The following is a 22349-nucleotide window of genomic DNA, read 5'->3' as shown; positions in this document are numbered from 1 at the left end:
TGAAAGTGTATTCATGTTTAATTAGTTTGGCCGGAGTGAAGGCCCATATATTTGTGTGTTCTAACCTTCAATGTACAGTTTGCTTTTTTAATGTTTTTCTAAAGCTGCAGGTGTCAGGATCTGAGACCACGTTTATAGAGAGTTCATTGTTTGAGATGTGAAAAACCCGGCAGAATGCTTATCAACGATGTGAGAAGGTGTCAGGTTTAACTCTTGTCAAATTCCAGAAGCTGGCAGATGTAACTCCTGTCAAATTCCAGAGAGTAACGGTGTACCAAGGTTGACACCAAAAACTCAGAAGGCCGAAGTGGCAAGATTTAAGTGTGGTTTAGTTCGGTAAGCTTCAGATTACCTCTGCCTTTAGCCAAGAGCGGACCCTGATTAGATACCTCTCTTGAACTTTAATTTCTACGTGGCTTAATTCCGCCATACCTCTCTTGATGGAAATGTCTCAAGAAGTTATGTGGTGCTGACCTACTTTCCCACACCTATAGAACATTGGCATATTTATGTTTTTAGATCAAATTGTTAGGCAAGAAAACTTGGATTCAAACTCTATGCAATTGTTTTTCCTAATTTTTCGTATTATTGCTATTGAATTGGTAATCTTTTACATGTTAGTTAAATTTCATATTGTATGACGTTTTGATTCACCTTCGGTTATTCTGTACATTTACAGTATGATTTTGAGACTCATATATGCAACTTTGACTGAGTCTAAATAAAGGCTTTTGAACTGTAAGTTGGTCTCTGAGACAGAGGTGGTCATTATGCTTTTGGCGGTCAACTGACCGCCATGCTGGCGGTCGGTCTGCCTCCAAGCCGGTGGTGAAGACCGCCATATTACAACTTTGGCGGTTCAGCTGAAGCCAAACTGCTGAAACGCCACCAGTGTCACCAGGCCAGCCAGACTGCTCCGGCCCAGCGGCAGCCGTGACTCCGCCTGTGGTATAATGACCCAGCAGACTGCCCGGCTTTCTGGTCGGGTCGCACCATCACGAAAACCCTGGCGGTAACGCACCCGGCAACAAGAATCTCCATTCCGGTCGCCAGCACCTTCCCCCATCATCCACACACATGCATGCACCCTCCCCCAACTTCCACACACATCGAAGCACCCTCCCCCACTTCACACATGCAAGCACCCTCCCCCCCACTTCCACACACACTCCCCACCCAGTCGCACACAACCATATACACTCACCCACTCGCACATACACCCCCCCATCACAGCCATTCATGTACTACCCTCCACTCCGCATTCATGCACATACCCAGACATAACATTCATTCATGCACCCAGACACCCCTATTCACACACATACATGCAGACACCCCATTTGCGCACACACACACACACACACACACAACCAACCAACCAACCAACCAACCAACACCCCCACCCTCCCCCTCTCAGACGATCAACTTACCTTTTCCAGTGCGGTGGTCTTCCAGAGGGGGGAAGATGTTAGTGGGGGGTGAGGGGGGGGGGGGGGGGGGAATAATGGGTCCTGGCCTTTTCCACCGCACCTCCAGCAGAACTCTGCCACGCCATACTACATATGATAATACGGCAGGTTGAGTCTTGTTTGCATGGCAGTGCTGGAACCGATTCTCTTCCTCAGTCGGCCAGGCAGACGGGGTCAGATTTCCGCCCGTAAACGGGTGGCAATCCTACCTAACTCAAAAAATGGCAGTCTTTGGACCGCTAGCACTGGAGGTCTGTTGGCGGCAGCGGCTTCGGCAGTCTTGGAAAAAGACCGCTGAAGTCGTAATGACCACCTGAATGTGTGACTATCAAGTTCCACTGTAATTAATTTGAATACTTTGATGCATTGTCTCTTCACCATTCAGAACAGAGAAGAAAAATGTGTTGCTCCCCTTAAGTGAGTTCTTGGGGTGCCCCCAGATAAAGAATGTTACTGCAATCCAACATGGAGATAATAAATGCCTGTATTACTGTTTGGGCAGAGACATGTAGACATTAGAAGATTTTTATTAACCATCTCAAAACTTTGTAACAAGTGGAAGCTATGCCAGTTATTTAATGATTCTTTGAATGTTTTTCATCAAGCCACAAGCCTAGTTTCTTAACTACAGAAAACAGGGTTGGAGGAATACCAAGAACAGCAGGAAAAATATGTGGTTACCATAGATGAGGAGGATTGCCCACCAGGAGAACTTCAGTCTTATCCTCATTCAATATGAAGGAGTGGTTGTTCATCCAAGCAGCCACTTTCATAAGGCAGATCTTCAAAGCGTCAGAGATACGATTTCCTTAGGGGACAGGGAGACAATGATCTGAGTGTTGTCTGCGTAGGAAAAAAGCTTAAAACCACAGCTTTCTACAAGATCCAGCAATGGTTGCACGTAAATGTTAAATAGGGTCGGACTGAGAGACGAACCCGGAGGTACATCAGACAATAAGGGAAGGGAGTTAAACTTGTTAGTTTTGGTAAAGATCTGAAAAGAACAGTCTTGTAAAAGTGAACTTGGCCGAATCAAGGCTTGGCCTTGAACACCTATGCTGTCTAATCTTTGGAGATGTAGCTTGTGATTTACCATATCAAATGCAACACTGAAGTTAAGAAGGATCAAGGCTGCAGTGCCACCCCTGTCCAGTTGGAGTCAAAGCTGTTCAGTGACTCCAAGTAGAGTGCTCTCTTTACTATGACCAGCCCTAAAACCCGATTTAGAGGGGTGGAGAAGGCCGTTTGATTCAATGAATACTGAGATTTGCTGATTCACAAGTTTTTCAAGACTTCTTTAAAGTATTGATAGAAGCAGGATGAAGCGAATCTCAACCTTCTTAGCTGGTCATTTTTAGCAAAGGCATTACCATTGTATGTTTCCAAGCTTTAGGAACACAGCCTTACGCGAGTAAGAAATTCAGTTGGGCATAGTTTACTAAAATATGAAGCCGGAAGAGGGTCTAGAGGCGAGCCTGATTTGATGGAGTTAAGCAGGCTGGTCAGTGCTTAACTTGTGCTTGTTGTTTCTGATGCAGGCCACCAACACTTATTTTTGAGGGCCAGAACTTATTTTTTTGCCTCAAGCATTTTCTGCGAGCAAGACGCATATGTAAAAGATGGAGGAAGAGAAAAATGAAAAAGAGCCACAATGAGAGAAAGCAGAAAGCTGCAAGAGTGAACTGAAGGGGCAGGGAGTGGCTTTAAATGGATTGAATAGGCCCAAGATGGCTTCAGGATTACACTGCCTTAGTATTCCGTGCTCGCACATTTAATTACAGCAGCCACATGTTTAAGAGGAGCGCTTTGGGCACCGGCATGTTTCTTTTTACAAATTAAGCACTGAGGGTGGTGAATGTCAGGAAGTCAGACATATAACCAAATTAATGTAGTCTGAACTGCAGTACTTTTGTCTGATATGTTCATAAGGAAACATCTGGGATGCCTACCTTGATGCATATAATCTGTCAGATATTCCTAAACATGTCTGAAATTTCAATATCTGAAAAGAGTTAGGATGTAAGCGCTGCCCAAGATTCTGGCTGAGATGGTCTCACCTGCTGCTAGCACACTTCGATTTGACATCTAGCCTGAAGACTGAACCTGATAAAGCCAAGTCCAGGAGTAAGACCGACTAACAACTACTGCAGTGGATGTTTGCCCTTCGTGGGGAACACTGTCTTCACACCTCTGCTGATAAAGACAGTCTTTGCTGTTAACAAGGTATGCTATATATCTCGTCTCCCTAAGAAACTCTAGATTGGAAGGTGCTGTGCCTTTTATGATCTCATGATTTAGCGCACAGAAGTAGGTGTTAGGTTATAGGTATTTTAAACTGCATTTTAACAATGCTGGAAATGTTCATTGTATTCTTGTTATTTATGACGTGCCTTGTTGCTGTGTTTACAATATTCGGTCTAGTTGTTTTAGGTGTGCTAAGAAACAGACTGCCCCTGTATTAATACATACTTGTAACTGGAAAGCTTTCATTCTTCTTAGTACAGGGTGTGTGATACTGCGGATAACAGAAAAAGGTAGTTGTTGTTTTCATGGTGCTCCTGGAGGTAAAAATGGTGGATCCTAGAAAGCTATACATTTCTGACAAGTAGACAACATTCTGAATTAAGCAAGGGGTCATTTGTGTAGATACTTTAAGGTTTTCCTATCGAAAGTAACACTTGACATTAAAACAAATATTTAAATCGAATTGAAAAAAAGCCATTCGGGTCTAAGCTTTCATCTATAACATTTTCTGAGTATTGCAGATTTTCAAAAGCAATATACAGTTACATCCTCTAGACTCTTCTGGTTGTGGGGATATATAGGGCTTAATGGTTCATCGAGAACATGAAGTATCTAGAGCCTATAACTCAGCAGCACCTTGCAATGATTTTTAATTGTGTACCGGGTATATAGCAATTCATTTGGTAAAATCATAAAAATTAAAAATAGGTATGAAGGAAACCTATGTATTTCCGAAATGGCACAAGATATGGCGTTTAGAAGCAATGATTATTTGTACATCTCTGAATTTTTGGTTACACATACTATCATGTGAATTAGAGGGCATTTCTCAAAATGACTTCTTTCTTTCACACTGTTGTACATTTGGAACACTTGTTTTTTCAATGTGCCTATCTGTGGCTTTTGGGCCTTAGCACAGCCGGCAACTAGGGAAACCTAGCAAACCTGTACATTTTTTAAAACTAGACACCCGGGGGAATTCAGGATGGAATGACTTGTGTGGCTCTCGCCAGATTATGTTACCAAGATTCCCTTGCAAACCTAAAAATGTGTCAAAAAAAAAAAAACATTTTCCTCATATGGAATCTGAGGGGAGCCACAAACTTCCTTCCACCCAGCATTCCCACAAGTTTCCTGATAAAAATGGTATCTCACTTATATGTATAGGCCTAGGGCCTGCAACAGGAAATGGCACAAAGCGCAACGTGGACACATCACATTTGTCCTCTGAAAACTGACTTTTTTTTTTTTTTTTGCAACATGCTTAGCTGTGGATTTTGGGCCCTAGCACAGCCGGCACCCTATGGAAACCTAGCAGACCTGTACATTTTTTTTAAACTACACACATAGCGAAATACAGGAAGGGGCGACTTGTGTGGCTCTCACCACATTTTGTTTTTACCCAGAATCCCTCAGAAACCTCAGAATTTGTCTAAAAACACATTTTTCCCACATTTCTGTGATGGAAAGTTCTGGAATCGAAGGAGAGCCACAAATGTCCTACCATGCAGCATTCCCCTCGGTCCCCCGATAAAAATGATATCAGCACTGTTTTGGTTTTTTTTTTTATACGTTTTGGGCACCCACACAAGTGAGGTATCACTTTAATCTGGAGACAGAGGGGTACGCTGGGTGGTAGGAAATTTGTGGTTTATTTCTGTTTCTGGAAGACTATGGCACAAACATGCAAGGAAAATGTGCGATTTTAGTCACATTTTGAGATTAGCAGAGTGTTTGCTGGGATCCACAATAAGCTCACCACCCTGTACTCCCCTGGGTGTATAGTTTTCCAACATATCTAGAGTTGGTAGATTTTCCCTAGCACACTACCAAGTCTCTTACTTCTGTGATGTCCCAAACACTCACACTGTGAAAAAAACAGCCTTAGGTTTTGTGAAAAAGACCCCTAACCCACCAACCTAGTTGGTGGCATGCTTCATCACTGGGGTCCCATCCGAGCCACCTAGCATGTCAGTGCTGTGCTTTGATGTCGGATTACAGCGGAGTGGGTTTTTTGTGAGTTTAATTCCCAACTGAGAGGAGAAGTGCAATAAATATGTCTTGTGGTTATTCACCATTATTTGTACACACACATACTGGTTGGGTTTGGCACGAGGGTGAGTGATAGTTCAATACAAAAAATTGTATTAACAAGAGATTTTACAAAAATGAAATGCACTGTTAATAACTGAAAGGTAAAAAAAGTGAACCAATGACTCACAGCTCGCGAGCTGCAAAGCTGCAGCAAGGCACCAACCGCTTTACAGGCCAGTCACACTCTTTTCATACGTGACACACACAAGACCATTCACACCACGAGCCGTGGGCCCAGCGCATTACAACATTAACAACAAGAGACAAAGTAGAGACAATGTACACCCTGGCAGAGAAAGACAGAAAAAGACTACTATTACTGCACAACCATATATTCATCAGGTACACACAGGTAATGGTTGGATTTGACTTTTATTAACATGGTTAATTGGTTGGATTTTGATTTAATTAACAAGAGATTTCACAAAAATGAAATGCATTTAATGACCAAAAGGTTAAAAAACAAACAAAAAAAAACAGAACCAATGTCTGGGTGCGTGATGTGATTAGGAAATGGGCGATCTTTCAATCTAGCAAAAACAACAACAACAACAAGTGATGGACGGAATGCTGAACATTGTCAAACACTCACCCCCAGTCACAGATCTGGGTTTAATCCATCGTTCTTTTGCTCACCATGCCACCCCAGTTTGGACCCAGCCATATGCAAATCAGTCTTGACCCTGTTCCTCATGGGAACAGTTCAGCCCGAACTGCCAAGCCAGGTCCTCAATCTAGCCACATCCTCCACCACTCCAACTTTAGGAACACCTGCCTGTTCCACTACAGGCAGACTGCCTTTTACAGACTCCTGAAACTGAACAAAAGTCTTCTTTGAGTCTGGAGAACAATCCTTGAACACAATAAAAGCATTAAAGGTTGCTAAATGGAAGAGATGGACAGCCAACTTCTTATACCAAATGTAAACCTTACGAACAGCAGTTTAAAGTTTCAACCTCTGATCCATCCACACCACCCATGTGTTTATTGTAGTCTAAAATACACACAGGCTTGCTCATTTCAGCAACTTGTCCCCAAACAGTCACAGGTGAAGTACTTTCATCATGGATGGTAGTCAGCATGTAGACATCCCTCCTGTCTGCAAATGTCACAGCTAGCAATTCATCACTGTGTAAGGCACTGCACGGTCCCCTCTCAAGTTTGTTTACAAACAAGCTCCTTTGGATACCCTTTATGGTTAGAGCATACTGTGCCACAAGCAACAGTGTCCACTTTGAACAATTCCCTGAACAACTGCACACCAGTGTAGAGGTTATCTAGGTACAAATGGTGACATTTGTCGAAAGGTTAAAACACAATTTTCTCACTAACTCCAAAAGTGGACGGATAACCAGGGTGGGGGCATAAGTGGAATCCCTACCAGTGTAGACCTGAGAATTCTAGACATATCCTCTATTGCTCTCAGACAGCATATACATCTTAATTCCATAACAGAACCTCTTTCTAGGAATGTACTGCCTAAAAACCAAACGGCCCTTGAACAGGACCAAAAACTTGTCCACAGCTATTTCTTTCCATGAAACATAGATTCTTTGAAAATCAATCTACAAAGTGAACAAGGACAGGCCAAATCTTTAAAAGACGCTCACAATCAATATGATCTTGTGGCAACGCTGAAGCATTATCAACTAAATGCAACATCCGAAGCAGAAGCAAATACCAATCACATCTCATGATTGCAGGAAGCGATGGCTTCCTTATCAAGCCCATCAAAAAAGTTAATCCCAAGAACTTCAACTCATCCAGATTTGTGGGAGTCCACTGGGTAGCTCTATAGAAGGGTTTAAGACGGTTGACCCGCAAATAGTGTTCAGCATACAAATCAATATGCTCAACAATCTCACTCACAATTACATTGTACATGAACTGAAAGAAATGTATAGGTAAAAGGTTTCCAGTATTCACTCTACACCCTGTGACACTAGTAAAGGCAGACAATGCCAGCTATACCATGTTTGGGGCAACCCAGAGCTCAGTCCTTCCAATGGAAAGCTTTTCAGCCCCAGGCTGCAATCCAGATGCCTCTTGCACATCAGTGTCCGCCTCTAAAACAGACACTTCATCAGAACTGAGGGGCTTCATCATCTTCTCTTGGACAGAAAATTCCCTGCCAGAATATTGCACTTCCTCTTCTGTCTCAGATTCAGAGTCAGTCTCATAATCATGGTCATAGGAAGATTCAAAAAGCATACCAACAACCTGCTGAGCAATCATCTTGTGGCTAGCCATAATCCTTACTAATAAAAGTAACTTGACAAATAAGTCAACAACAACCAACACAGTGTAAAGTAAGTAATAAACAAATTGTGACTTTATCACAAAGACCTATATACTCAAAACCAATACCACTCACTTTCCAGAGACAGCTAGACTCACCAGCACCTACTCTGCACTGACACAGCAAGCACCAACGATATCCCACTATAAGGGAAGTACAAAATAAAAATAAACATAGGACAACACAATACACATCATGCACAAATCCAAGGAGAATTCCACTCACAATACATCATGAGCTAAATATGCTGCCCTTATTATATTATTTACAAAAAACTAATTCATGCGTGTCAAGGAATAAACAGTACAAATACGTTTTTCTTCAACTCTGGGTGGGTGCTAGGACGTCCGGAAGCCGTCTGAACAACACACCCACTGTGTTGTCGGACAGCTCCCGGCCGTGCGACGTATGGAATGTGTTAATTACACATTGAACAGTGATTTGCAGTGTTACAATAACTCTTTCACACTAATTGCTGGTACGTGGAACCAACTTCGCCTTTGACACAGGTGGGTGGGAAAGCACACTTTGTGGAGTTAGGCCAAAGTTATAACTTATGCTATAACTTTTGCTTGGTTTGACTGCAAGAGATACAAAAAAAAAAGCTTTCTTAGAGCTCAAAAGTAAAAACAATACGCTGCTTTAATGTTGCTTAACACACATGACATTGGAATATATGAAAACGCTTTGGATTAGGGCTCCAACTCCCCTTCATCCCATTTTCCTCAATGATAGTGGTCAATACAATTCCCCGGCATTGCTTTTCTGCACAGTTGCTCTACTCAGTCCTTTTATTATTCTGTTACAAAGCATCCACTAATTACATCTCTTCAGTGACTTATGTCTTTCCCAGGTTAGCAAAATGATGTCTGATGTTTGTGGACTGTATAAAATTCACTCACCCCTCTCCTCACGGGTACTTTAGCTCTTCCTGTTACGGTGTGTGGATGCACATTCTCAGAAGGGGGAACTTTCAAAGCTGAATTTCACCCTTGTGAGTACCCAAGTGGGTTACTGTACTTTCCTGAAGGAGTACCAAGGTTCAATGCATACTTGTCACCTTTCTCCAGGAAATCATAAGAACATGAAGTCTCACTAAAAGAAGCATAATATATAATAAATTCACCCCCAGTTCACAAACACAGTAACCCTAAACAAAGTCAATATGGATTATCGTGGAAGGGATTTTAGAAGGACATGTCCAATGCTACCTTGTCTAATAAGAACTTCTGGGAATAGCTGAACACAAAATGAAAACAAGCGATCTCACATGAAAATCATGAGAGCAGTAGCTATTCAGAAATCAGAAACAACTCATAAATAATAAACCAGGAAGAATTTATAATAAGGCTTCAAAAATAAATCACCAACAGATTTAGGGCCTGATTAAGATCTCGGCAGAGTGAATGCTCAGTCACAAATGTGACAGATATCCAGTCCGCTGTATTTTGATTTCTGTAGGTTATAATGGGATCATAATATGGCAGACAGGATACCAGTCACGTTTGTGACAGCGTAACCTCCTCTGCCAAGATCTAAATCAGGCCCTCAATGCCATTACTGAAATTGTGACCGGAATGTGGAAGTACTGCACAGGGTAAGTAAATACAAGAGTTCAGTCTGAAGCCCTTGTTAATTTATTTGCTCAAATATATCACTTCTTGAGCATTTTTTAATACTTTTTGCATACATAATTTTGAGGAAGGCTTGCACTTTAAAGTTTGTATTTTAAGAAGCTAACATCTATACGTACAATAAATAACATTATTCCATTTTAAACTACAGTATGAACCAGCAGGGAGAACAGCTGATGATACTACGCAATATTTCAGCGACTGATAAGGTTTTGTTCTTCAAAGTGGGCAGGAAGGCCAGACACAGTCAGACTCTTTGAACCAGTAAGTGCTGTGCAGATTGTACCAGGCCACTCGGTCAAAAGATGCTCATGCTAAACCTTCAACAGACTAGTTGCATTATGAAAATAAACTCTATATGGCTTCTGCATTATTATGGATTACTTTGGGCACGTAACTTAATAGTGGGCAGGTGTCACTGTGTGGGGGATATAAGTACTTCGTATTTGACTTTTTCAGAAAAAAAAAATGAACTGGCAATATTGCTCTCTGAAGTGCTCATCTCACGGAAGCATATATGGGGCAAAGTTAACTTCTGAGATAGTATCCCACCAATAGGTTTGATGATGCAGGAGTAAGGGCCAGCCCTCATGCTCTTAAAGTTGGGTGTTCTTTATTTACCTATACAGGTTTGATCTATGAAGGTTGATGTCCACAGATACACACTGCTTTTGAGAGATGGATGACCACAATGCATTTCAGATTAGCCAGCAGACACCCCAAAAGTAAGGATTCCATTCACCATTTGAATTTGTATTTTGGACCCAAAAAGAAAATATAAGCTTATTTCTATTGTCCTAGGATGCCAAATAAAGCCATCTTTGTCATATTCCTATAACCCCAGGATAAGCTCAATGTAAAAAGTGTTAAAGGGTTCTAAAATGAACCTTGATTAGAATGTACGTTCTGATTCGATGACAATCTAGTAGTCTACCATACTTTTACCAATGATCTGCATTTATTTGCTTTATTCACTGGAAACCTATTTGTAGACATTTTGACTTGCAGTAAGTTTGCTCATGAAAGCACCATAAAGCTTTTCTCCATCACAGTCATGCCAAACAGGTAGGTAGTAAGGATACATAGTTTTCCCCCAACCAACATTAATATTTTATTCACTCACAGGGGAACCATTCCTCTGGTTTCTCCCTCATAAATATCAGGTACATCTCCAAAGGCAGAACTGACCATTTCCACAGTGTTTCTTCCAAAAATTTGAAACTCATAAATAATAAGCTGAATCCAGAAGCCATTGTTGGGCCTTACTATCGGGCGGCAAGACTTTAGCCATGTGTGTGCAACTAGCAGAGACATGGCATTGTACTTCATTAGGTAAGCTAGACACAAGGCTGCAGACCTGCTGACTCCTGCCACACAGTGCAGCAGTGTCCGCCCGCCCATGGTTTCCACACTATGGATTTTATCAGCCACCATATCAAAATAATAGAGCAGGGAGACATCAGGAGAGTCAGCTACAGGAACATGCACATATTCTATGCTGATGGAGGAAGAACGCGGCCTTCCCAGTGAGGCACGAATGATGCAGGTGATTCGATTGGTGGAGAGAAGACCCTTGTTTTTGGCTGCACTGCCATTGCTAATATAGAGGCTCCCTGTCACCTGTGAGAGACCAGATAGGGAAGAAGTTCCATTGGCAAGGGACAGACAACTTCCGGATGAAGAATGACGAGCCATCTACTAAGCTTTCAACCGTGTCAGATGTCCATGACAAGTCCTTGTGTGGTTTGCCTGGAAGAAATAAAAAAAACACTGTTTTAGAGCTCAAAATTAAAAAAATAGTATGCTTTTGTGTTGTTTAAATAGAGGTTTAACACACGTGATATGGGAAAATATTAAAATGATTAGAACTCTTCCTCTCCTTCATCCACTTCTCCTTAATGATAGTGGCCAATACAATTTCCCCTGCCTTGCTTTTTTGCTCCATTTGAACTATTCAGTCCTTTTATTCCTGTGGTAAAAAAGGACTAATCATTATTGCTGTTTGTCTTTCCTCTTTTTGGTCTGTATGCTGCCAAGCTCAGTCTTCTCCAGTAGCATACTTTGTTCTGATTTCACTAGAGTCCAGTGCTCAGGCACTGCCAAGCCTAGTTACATCTACTCTATGGTGACCGATAATCTGTATGCTGCTTTTTGCCATACAAATGCTATCTGTTAATCAACCACTTTTGGAAACTGGGGTATTGTTTGAGGGGCATGGGAGGGGTGGTGAAACACTACTCAAGCAGCAGCCACAATTTCTCTCAAAGTTAACCACAAGTAACCCCCAAATTAACCTGTGCTTAGCCCTCTGATAGCTTAGCACAAAAGCATTTAGGGTTAACTTGGAGACAATGTATGAGTATTTATGCACACTTCAAACAGTAATAAAGACAAAAACAAGTTAAATATCACATCAATTTAGAAATGTAGAGTACATTTTAATAAATTATCTGAAACCAAAAAAAACAGAAACCTAATCAGTAGAAACAGAGACTTGCAATTTTAAAGATTTCAGGTAAGTGGAGCACATAAAAGCACAAAACACCACCCGTGGTTATTTGGTTTGATGAGAGTCACAAGTTCAGATCTATTGCGATGGGGCACTGACAGAATACAGAGACCAGGTTAGTCCCGCAGACAGTTACCTTCAAAGTCCAACAGAAAGAGTTCTGTTCGGGGTAGAAGGGACTGCGAGAGCAAGCATGATGGATCGTAGTGGATGGAGTGCGAAGAGCAGGCTGGGCGACGCAGAAGGTCATCACTGTAGTGGGAAGATTCTGTCAGGTGTCGTGGATGGTAGTGCTGGAGCTTCACATTGGCAGTCATTGCTAGCTGTCCATGCCGTAGCGGAAAGTGCAGATCTTGCACTGTCAAGCCTCGTTGACGGGCACTGGTATGCAAAGAGGCAGGTTCACTAGAACATTATGCTGGCGAGTGGCACAGATGGCAAGACCTCAGCACAAACAGGCCAGTTCACATAGACCTCAAAACTGCAGGCGAGCTCAACTGAGGCCACACCAAGTGTCCAGAACCTGTCAGAGCACCACTTTGGGGTGAGGAACGCGCACCAGCAAGGGCCAACAGGGCTCAGGTTAGTACCTGTAGCTCTTAAGTGACTCCAAGGGTCAGCCAGCTGACTCGCTGTTTAGCCTGGGATGAAGAATGCAGGTCCAGTCTTCCTTTTCTTCAAGTAATGCCGCAGGGTGGCAGTCTTTCTGGCAGCACAGCCATCATGCTGTAACATCCCATAGGTCCAGGAGTGCACTGATGACTTGGGTCGGAAGGTCTTATATTTATACCTAGGGCCCACTTTGAATTAAGAGAAGGTTTTGGAGGTTCCCCATTGAAATCCTTGAAGTTTTCAGCCTCCCCTATCCTGGCCCCAAGCTGGCTGCATGAATAATGCAGTGGTGACAAGTCCTTTGCATGAAAGCATGTCACAGCCAATTCAGTTGCATGGAGGGATGTGTCTAGCTCCACCGCCCACCATGCTAGATGATGGCCCATCCAGGCACACAAACCCTCTAATATATGTGGATGTCTGGGAGGACTAACAAATTCAAACTGTCAACTACACCCAGTCATATGACCCAGAAACAGACTACAAGCATCAAATAGGGCAGGAAAATGGCACCTTTCTAAAAAAGGGGCATTTTCGAAAATGTAACTGAAAATCCAACTTACCAATAAAGAGGTATTCTCAAACACCAAACATAATATTCCTATCTGCTCCCAACTGAAGGGTACCACTTATTAAATGCAATATGTTAACCCAATGCTATCTATGGGAGATGTAGGCCTCACAATAAAGAAAAAACACATTTTCACTACCAGTACATGTAAACTTAAATCACATGTCCTACTTTTTAAATACACTGCACCCTGCCCTCTGGGCTGTGTAGGGCCTACCCTAGACAGGACTTGTACATATTAAAAAGGGAGGTTTGGACCCAGCAGGAGGTTTATCTTGCCAGGTTAAAATGGCAGTTGAAAACAGCACACAACGTGTGAGGCAAGCCTGGGGCATGTTTAAAGGGCTACTTAAGTGGGTGCCACAATAAGTGCTGCAGGTCCACTAGTAGCATTTAATTTACAGGCCCTAGGTACAAGTAGTCCCACTTTACTAGGGATTTATTAGTAAATTAAATATGCCAGTTAAGTGTAAGCCAATGTTATCATGTTTAAAGAAGAGAGCACAAGCACTTTAACACTGATAAACAGTGGTAAAATGCGCAGAATCCTAAAGGCCAGCATAAGCGAAGTCAGCAAAAACAGGAGGATGGAGCAAAAAGTTGGCAAAAACCATGTCAGGTTCAATCACCACTGTTCGGATAAGTCATGGATGCTTGCATAGTTTAATCAAGCTTGATAACCAAATCTGACCAAGTTTCATGAGAGGTCCCCAACATATATGAATCAGACTACTGAGTGGGCAGTACTTCTTGTAAATGGTCAATACTTTAGGGCTTATTCACACTGGTAAATTCAGCCATAAACTTTAGTTTACAGCCAAATCAACCTCAATTCAGCCTGCTATGCAAGTACAATGCAGGACATGTACTTTTAAGTTTTACATGTTCTGGTAGTGAAAAACTCCCAAAGTCTTTTTTCACTACTGCGAGGCCTACTCCTCTCTTAGGCCAGTATTGGGAATTCCTTAATATACTTTTAAGCTTTAATTTCTGATCAGAAAAGGGGTTGCTGAACTGCATTTCATATTATTGGAATGGAAATAATACATCCTCTTTTTGTGTATTCTCTTTAGACTGCCACAAACCGAGGAAGATTAGGTGTGTCTGAGCACTCATCTCCGTTCTGATGGCTCTTGTAAGGCAGGAAGTGTGGAGGGAAGCTGAAACTTACACCTAAATTGGGAGTGCTTGTCCCCACATAAAGGGCTGATTACCCCCTCCTGACAGTCTAGAGACAGAGCTAGGAAGAAAGGACCTATGTGCACTTCAAAGACACTTCTTTGAAGTTAGCCCCCACTCCAGAGGCACATTTGGGTATATAAACTGGGTCTCTGACCCCTACCAAATCAGTATCCTATTGGACATGTGAAGAAGTCTGCCAGAAGTAAGTACTGCAGTGCTATAGGGAGTGCCACTCAGCTGGACTGCTTTCCAAGAAGGACTGCTCTCTACTTTGATGAGTTACCCGGCTGATCTCTGCCGTACGGAGGCAGGACTGGACCCCTCTTATCTGAACTCAATGACTCCAAGAGCTTGTTGGCTCGCCCCATGTACTCCTGCAGTCTCCGGGACATCAAAGGCTGCCTGCAACCAGCACCTGGACTCTGTCTGCTGTGAGTCCTGCTCTGCCAAGTGGTGCCAATCTAGTCCAGGGCCCTTGGAAGTGAGTATCTGTGCTTCAAACCAAGAAAATCCATGCATCGACGATATAGCACTGATTGGAACGGTCACATTTCCTCTCAACCCCAAAGCATTTCCGCTGTTGCCTGAATCGCAGACACCACGTTGCTGACTGACGCATTGTCCCCAGATTCTGATGCATCTTCGACCCGGAGCCCCTGAGCACCAATGCATCGATCCAACCCAGCGGTTTGACGACGATGCATCGCCTCAACACCTAACACTGGCTGATTTTGGCACAGTCTTGACACTGCACAGCTCAGACCCAATGCATCGCTTACATCTCCTCGATCAACAGCGACGCATCTCCTCCTCTGCTCTATGCCTCGAGCCCTTGACATTGGCGTTTCTTCCATCCAAGGTACTTTTTCCAGCAGACACTGCGTGGGTTCTTTAGCCGGCTTGCCCCCCCCCAATCACAGTCGGCCTGAAACTTTGGATTTCCCCCAGTGTAGCTCAACCTCAGGGGTGTGGAATTTCTACAGCCCGACGCCCAAGACACATTGTTTGGGTGTCAAGAACAACAACTTTTCATGTTATTTTGTCCTTGAGACAAGTAGGCCCAACCCCCTGCAGCACAAAGCCTTTGACTGCCAGTTTGCAGTACCACATCATGGAGCAGGAAAGGGAATTGTCTGCAGTTGAGGTAATATTTGTGCTTATATGTTAATGCTGATACAGCTTGTATTAATGGTTCATTAATGAAAAGCCTTTATTGTTAGGGTGAGCGCGCTAAATACATGTTGTAACCTGTTCTGACAGTGGTGCCAGTAAACAAAATGTGTGCACAGGGTAGCAGAGTTTAACGATATGAGGATACTTGTAATGCTCCCAGAATGCTCTCTGATTAGATGCAAATGTTTGTAGAAGCTTGAGGATTCTTTGCTTTCAAAATGAAGTGTTCACAAAAAATGCAACTAGGAAAAAAAAATGTTTCACTAAACTACTGTGAAATTTTAGGCACCATTTCTTTGAAGCATCACTCAGTAAAATGTTTTGATGCATGCCAGTATTCCTGAAACTATTTTCATTTTTCCCATAGTCTTGTTGAAACTGGTTTCACTGATTTTTCCATTATGAATATTAACAAGCATTGGCAAAGCCAATAGGTCTGACATTGGTGGGCAGTCTTTTGGTTTTGCCAATACGGGTCTTATTTTGACATGGCTTTTGTAAAACTATTTATTGTTGTGGGAGCTACCAGGCCCTCACCATTGTAGCAAACATTGGCAAAAAGCTAAAATATTTTTTGGTCTCAAAAAGCACACATTGCCTCGTAGTTTCTGGCACTGAACAAAACTACAGATATTAAAATGTAGAAGGGGAGAGGATCTCTTTGTACCAAGTTGACTGGTGGGCAGCCGCTGACAAAACATGGCATCGGCCATTCAAGCCTCATAAAAGTGAGGCTGTGAAGCACATATCATAGGTCACAGGCAAGCTGTATTATAAACTCATCAATAAAAATCATTAGCTAAGCTGACTGAGTGGGTCTGCCCGGTTCAAGCGTGCTGCCTGCTATCTGCCCAGCTACGCTGACAGGACCAGATTCACACCACAGCAGCCAATCACACAGAGGTATATTACAGGCTCTGCTAGCTTAGTGACACTCTGTATGCAGAGAAGTTAAGTTGGCAAGCAGCACGGTGGCTTTCACATTCACCTCGGCCTGACCCAAAACGAGTTAGTGTGAGCGTCTTCTAATGCAGCTGAAAACTGTTGGTGAGCAGATGCAGTTCTCAGCTGTAACCGGGCGGCAGCTTAGATGATGTGACTGCGTGCACCACCGAAAACGAATTAACATAATTTAGCAATTTAAGCGTAGGAGATTATCACACTGTCCCACTTACTTCTAAGTTAGTACGAGGGGAGCAGGCCTAGCTGATGGCAATTGGACTCATTCTGGCTTAACTCCATGATCATGTGCTGCCTCTGGGCTGCTCTGAGGAACCACAGTCTGGGTGGTGGCTGCCACAGTAAACTAGTTATAGCCTGGCCACCACTAGTAGGGGCCGGGGGATCGTTTTGGTGTGTTGCAAGCACAGCAGCTGTGCTGCTATGATTGCCAGCACTACAGGTTCAAGTCAGCCGGCGCCAGTGGAAACAGTTTGGACGTTCACAGGACTTCACCATTACCATTTGTAGTTTTGCGAACAGGCGTCCGTTCATATAAGACACAGGGACAGTGCTTGGTTGCCAACACGCATGGAACTGCGTCACCCGCAGTTCCTTCTTTATTTTATAACCTCGTGCTCCGTGCCCCTCCCGGACACGCAGAGGACGCTATGCAAACAGGGAGAGCCCGCATGGCTCTCCGCTCACTCTTTACATCCCTCCCCATGTTTTACTCCACATGGAAACAGGATTCACAAAAACTTAATAAAAAAAAAAATTAACACAGGACCATGCCGAGCCCTTCAGAAATAATACTTGAGAGAAACAATATAAACAACTAATAACGAAGAAACACGGCAACTCCTTAACACCCCGAGCCCTATTATCGCAAACACTATCCACTTTAAACAGCTGTAAATCTTTCCACGCTGTCAGCATCCGTCTCCAACAGTGTCCTGCCATTACCAGACGGCAACGAAACCCAAGTTATAAGCAATCTATTTGACAGACAAAGTCTTTCAACTGACTGCTCGGTACAGGATTGGGGCGTAAGTCATATCTCGTGCTTCTTGTGCGCAAACCTCCATGCTCAGGAGCACAACCAGGCCGGGTTTGTTCAGTCAGCGTTGGCCCAGTGACACTCTCCATCTCTTTGGCCATCACTGATGGACCACCTGTGATGTCATCTAATTCTCCTTCTTCACCAGCAGACTCCCTCCGGCCAGCTCTCTTAAAATGTGCCACGTTTCGTGTCACTCTTTGTCTTCCTCTGGCCGCAGTTATCATTGATCCCTTTACGCCAATAACCTCCCATACCTCGGGCTCAAACGGTGTTCTAAACTTTCCTCCTCCTCTCCGACATCTCACCACCACTTGATCTCTTTCTTGAAACCCTCGATACTTTGCTCGTCGTTGGACACTCGCCCTCTGATTAGTAGCTCTTCGTCGTTTTTGAGTGGCCTTAACGTCCAATACAGGAGGCTTCCATTTAGGACCTGATGGAATACAGTCACGTGGAGATACTTTGAACATCAAAGAGGAGGGAGCACACCCAGTGGTGCTATGGGGCGTTTGACGATAAGCACTCAGGAATTGATACAAACACTGTTCACTGTCTTCCTTCTGCTCCACTTGAATCCTAAGAGCCCTGTTTGACGTCCGCATGAATCTTTCCACGTCCCCATTTGCTTGAGGCCAGTAAGGCATTAATTTACGATGACGAATTGCCAAACCATCAAGATACGACCGAAATTCTTGCCCCTGGAATGGGGGACCATAGTCAGTTCGAATTTCGTCAGGCAGACCAAACAAAGCAAACGTCTTTTGCAGAACTGGCCGCACACTTTCAAACGCCGTTGACGATACCACCTCAACCACCGGGAACTTAGTATAGGAATCAATTAAAACAGCAGTCAACCTCCCATCCGGAAAACTCCCAAAGTCCATGCTTACTTTAGTCCAAGGTTTCAGAGTGGCCGGTTCGGTCACCACTGGGCAACTCGGAGGTTCCATCGATGTGATGATACAGGAGTGACACTTCCCTACCATTTCATCAACCTGGCGATCCATACCTGGGAACCACACTTTGGCACGTAATCTCGCTTTGGTTTTAGCAGCCCCTTGATGTCCTTGATGATCCAACTCAATCACTCTAGACCAGAGACATTGTGGAAGCACGATTCTTCTTCCCCTCAGAAGCAATCCATCATTATCAGTAGACAGCTCATCACGCACCTTCCATATACTTTGCATAGCCACCTTCTGATCAGGGCAAGGCGCATGTGTCTTCTCTAGAAAATATTTCCATTTTTTATGGCTCAAAGCCTCTTTGACATGACTCAACATCACGTCTTCCTGTGTAGCACTTACAATGTCAGTTACGAGAAGAGCATTAGGACACGCCGACTGCACGACCATGCTGACAAAAACCTCAGTACTTTCCTCATCTTGTTCTTGGTGCGCATCGAACACCTGCGGAAAAGGGTGGCGAGACAGATAGTCTGCTGGATTGTTCGCACCCGGCCGATAAACAACTGTAAACCTATAAGGTTGAAGGAGAACTGTCCATCGTTCAATCCTCGGAGGTGCAAGACGTGGGCTACCCGCAAACAATGAAACCAAAGGTTTGTGGTCAGTCACTACTTGAAACTCGTGCCCGTACAAGTACAAATGAAAATGGCGGCATGCCCATCGAATGGCTAGAGCCTCACGCTCAATCTGCGCATACCTGGCTTCAACTGCAGACAACGCCCAACTGGCATATGCAACTGGGATCCACTCTGGATACCTCTGTTCTTGCAAGAGAACGGCTCCAAGCCCAACGGGGCTCGCATCTACCACCACTTCTGTCCTTCTGCCAGGGTTGAAGTAAGCCATAGTCGCCTTATCTAGCAACGCATCCTTAATATCCATAAAGGCCTGCTGTGCTTCTGGAGTCCAGTCCCAACGGTGTTGCCCTTTCGTGAGTCGGAGAGGTTCAGACATGGTGGCCAGATGTGGTATGAACCTTCCACAATACGTGGCGATCCCTAGAAAACTGCGAACTTCCGTGGGACTTTGCGGAACAGGAGCCTGACGGATGGCTTCAGCCTTCCATGGGTCTACTTGCAGACCATCTTTCGAAAACACATAGCCGAAGAATTCGACGGAGGTTTGATAAAAGGCACACTTCTTCTTGTGAAGTGTTAGCCCTGCTTCAGTCAGCCGTTTCAACGTTGCTCTTAGATGGCGATGATGCTCCTCTCTCGTCTTGGAGTATATCAAGATATCATCACTTAAGTTGATTACTCCCGGTAATCCCGACAACGTTTCTCTAATCGCATTCTGAAACACTTCGGCAGCGGAGGACACTCCAAAGCTTAGTCTCTTGTATCTTCTCAGCCCCACATGTGTCGAGAAGGTAGTGATGTTCCTGCTTTCGGGGTCTAGCTCCAGCTGATGATACCCCGCATTGAGATCCAACTTTGAGAACTACTGCGCCCCATTCAGATCTGCAATGATGTCATCCATGGTGGGCGTTATGTGCCTCTCCCTCCGAATAGCCTTGTTTGGCAGGCGCATATCGACACAGAGGCGAATTGCTCCCGGCTGCTTGGGTTTCGGCGCAATCACCAACGGTGACACCCATGGCGTAGGCCCACCCACCTTCTCGATGACTCCTTGGTCTTCCAACAGCTGCAGCTCTTTCTCAACGACAGGTCGCAGGTGAAATGGCACCCAACGATGTCTTAGTGCCACCAGAACCACATTGTGGTCTATAAGCAATTTAATGCATTTTCCTTTTAGCCGTCCCAACCCCTCAAAGAGCTGCGGGAACTCATTGAGAAGGCGTTCCACTTGAGTATCGTATACTTGTCGTGCAAAGAACACCAGCTCTAACTCTTCTGCAGTGTGACACCCTAGCAAAGTGCTGCGATCCCCAGCCACCACATAGAACTTTGCTTCCGTTGATCTGTCCCCGCTGCTTACAGCCACCTCCACTATTCCCTTGAGGGGAAGGGGGTCTTGCCCTCCATAGTTATATATCTTAGTAGCTGTCGGGGTAAGTGGCGGGGCAGGTACTAGTTTTTGGAAGAGAGTTTCATCCATGACATTGACAGATGCTCCTGTGTCAATGAGTACGGAGACAAGCATGCCATTGATGTGAACGTCACTCATGGGCGGCGGTCTCATTTTCCGTGTCTTTCCTCCCGTGAAGGATATCACAAAAATGTCCTCTTCTTCGTCTTCCTCAAAGACCGGGCCACTCGCCGCCGCCTGGTCCCTTACCTCCTCCGTACTTTTGGATACCGCTCTGACACTTGTATCCCGTCCCCTCTGCTCTCCTGGCTTGTTCCTCCTGGACCTGCACACTTTAGCAAAATGATTTGGCTTGCCACAGCGGTTGCAGGACTGTCCTTTTGCTGGGCATCCCATGTTCGGTCGGTGTTCATAGCCACAGCTTCCGCAGGCCCTATCACTGGGTTTGGCAGGGTTTATCTTGCGCTGTGCTGCCTGACGTGTCTGGATAGCATCCACTTGTTCCTCTTTTACCTGGACTACACGAGACGATGACGCTGCAGCTAACGACTGACCTCTCACGGCCGCCATCGCATCTGCTCGTACTGCAGACAGTTCATGTGACCTTGCAAGAATCAGAATGTCATCAAGGGACATACCCTGTTGTTGAAGAATAAGCTTTCTCAAGGCATTGGATCGGCAGCCCTGGATGATCTGCGCTCGGATCTCCTCTTGCTGGTTGAGTCCTGTGCACGAGCTCACTAGTTTTCTCAACCTAGCGTAAAACATGTCCATCGACTCGACTTCGGTCTGTTGTGCCTGTCTCAGTTTGAAACGTTCGTAATCTGAGTAAGTTGAGGATCAAAATGCCTGTTCAAAGCAGTTACTGCTGCGTCAAAGTCAGCCTTGTCCCCTGTATCAGGGAGAGAATCAAAGAGCTCCTGTAGTTCATCTCCACCCATCAGCAGCATTACAGACCGCCGCACTGCCCCATCTGTTTCCCGGGTGGCGCAGAAGTAATTTTCTAAGCGATTTATCCATAAGCGCCACCTGGGTGCAGCAGTAGCCGGGTCAATCAGTTGGCTAAATGGTGGTAACGAAGTGAGTGAGGAGTGAATACTATTGTTTAGCTGTGCTGGGAGTTGGGGGTTCCCTGGTGGCGGTGGAGGATTGGCATTGTCTTGTGGTGGGGCACTCATGTTTGCACCCTCTCACTCCAGTGATATACAAGAGTTAATGTTGTCTTTTTTTTTTTAATGCCTATTTTAATTTTTATTTTTGTAGGCTCCACCCTCCTTTCGTTTCTTTTTTTTTTTTTATCTTCAAGTTCCTTTTCTTTTATTGAACAAATGCCCTCTTCAAGTTCCTTTTCTTTTATTAAACAAATGGCCTCTGTTACTATTTCTCATTTTATTTTATTTTTTTTCCTGCTCGCACTTTAAAGTTGGTCTCCTCGCTCTAAGGTGGAGACACGCCTTCCCGGCATCTGAATGGGAAATCCCCCGGCCTCGGGGAAGACGCGCGTCAGTATCTGCTGCTCTCTCGCAGCACAGAGACGCTCGGAAGCGGAGCGCTCGGCACGCGTCAGTTTCAGCTGCTCTCCAGCAGCGAGGAGACGCCCTGA

General features: G+C 44.4%; 1 protein-coding gene across 6 annotated transcripts in view; it reads right to left on the bottom strand.

The window, feature by feature from the left end:
- Window positions 1–6162: 6162 nt before the first annotated feature.
- DUSP18 (dual specificity phosphatase 18) overlaps window positions 6163–22349 on the bottom strand; it is a 102808-nt gene continuing 86621 nt past the window's right edge. For all 6 annotated transcript variants that reach the window (XM_069214448.1, XM_069214450.1, XM_069214453.1 and 3 more), the window contains one exon: window positions 6163–11489. In XM_069214448.1, the coding sequence (XP_069070549.1) occupies window positions 10860–11435 (576 nt within the window). In that variant the 5' untranslated portion in view covers window positions 11436–11489 and the 3' untranslated portion in view covers window positions 6163–10859. The remainder of the gene's footprint in view (window positions 11490–22349) is intronic.

The sequence above is a fragment of the Pleurodeles waltl genome, chromosome 11 (genome assembly GCF_031143425.1).
Source record: "Pleurodeles waltl isolate 20211129_DDA chromosome 11, aPleWal1.hap1.20221129, whole genome shotgun sequence".
Lineage (NCBI taxonomy): Eukaryota > Metazoa > Chordata > Amphibia > Caudata > Salamandridae > Pleurodeles > Pleurodeles waltl.
This window is presented reverse-complemented; position numbering and strand designations above follow the sequence as displayed.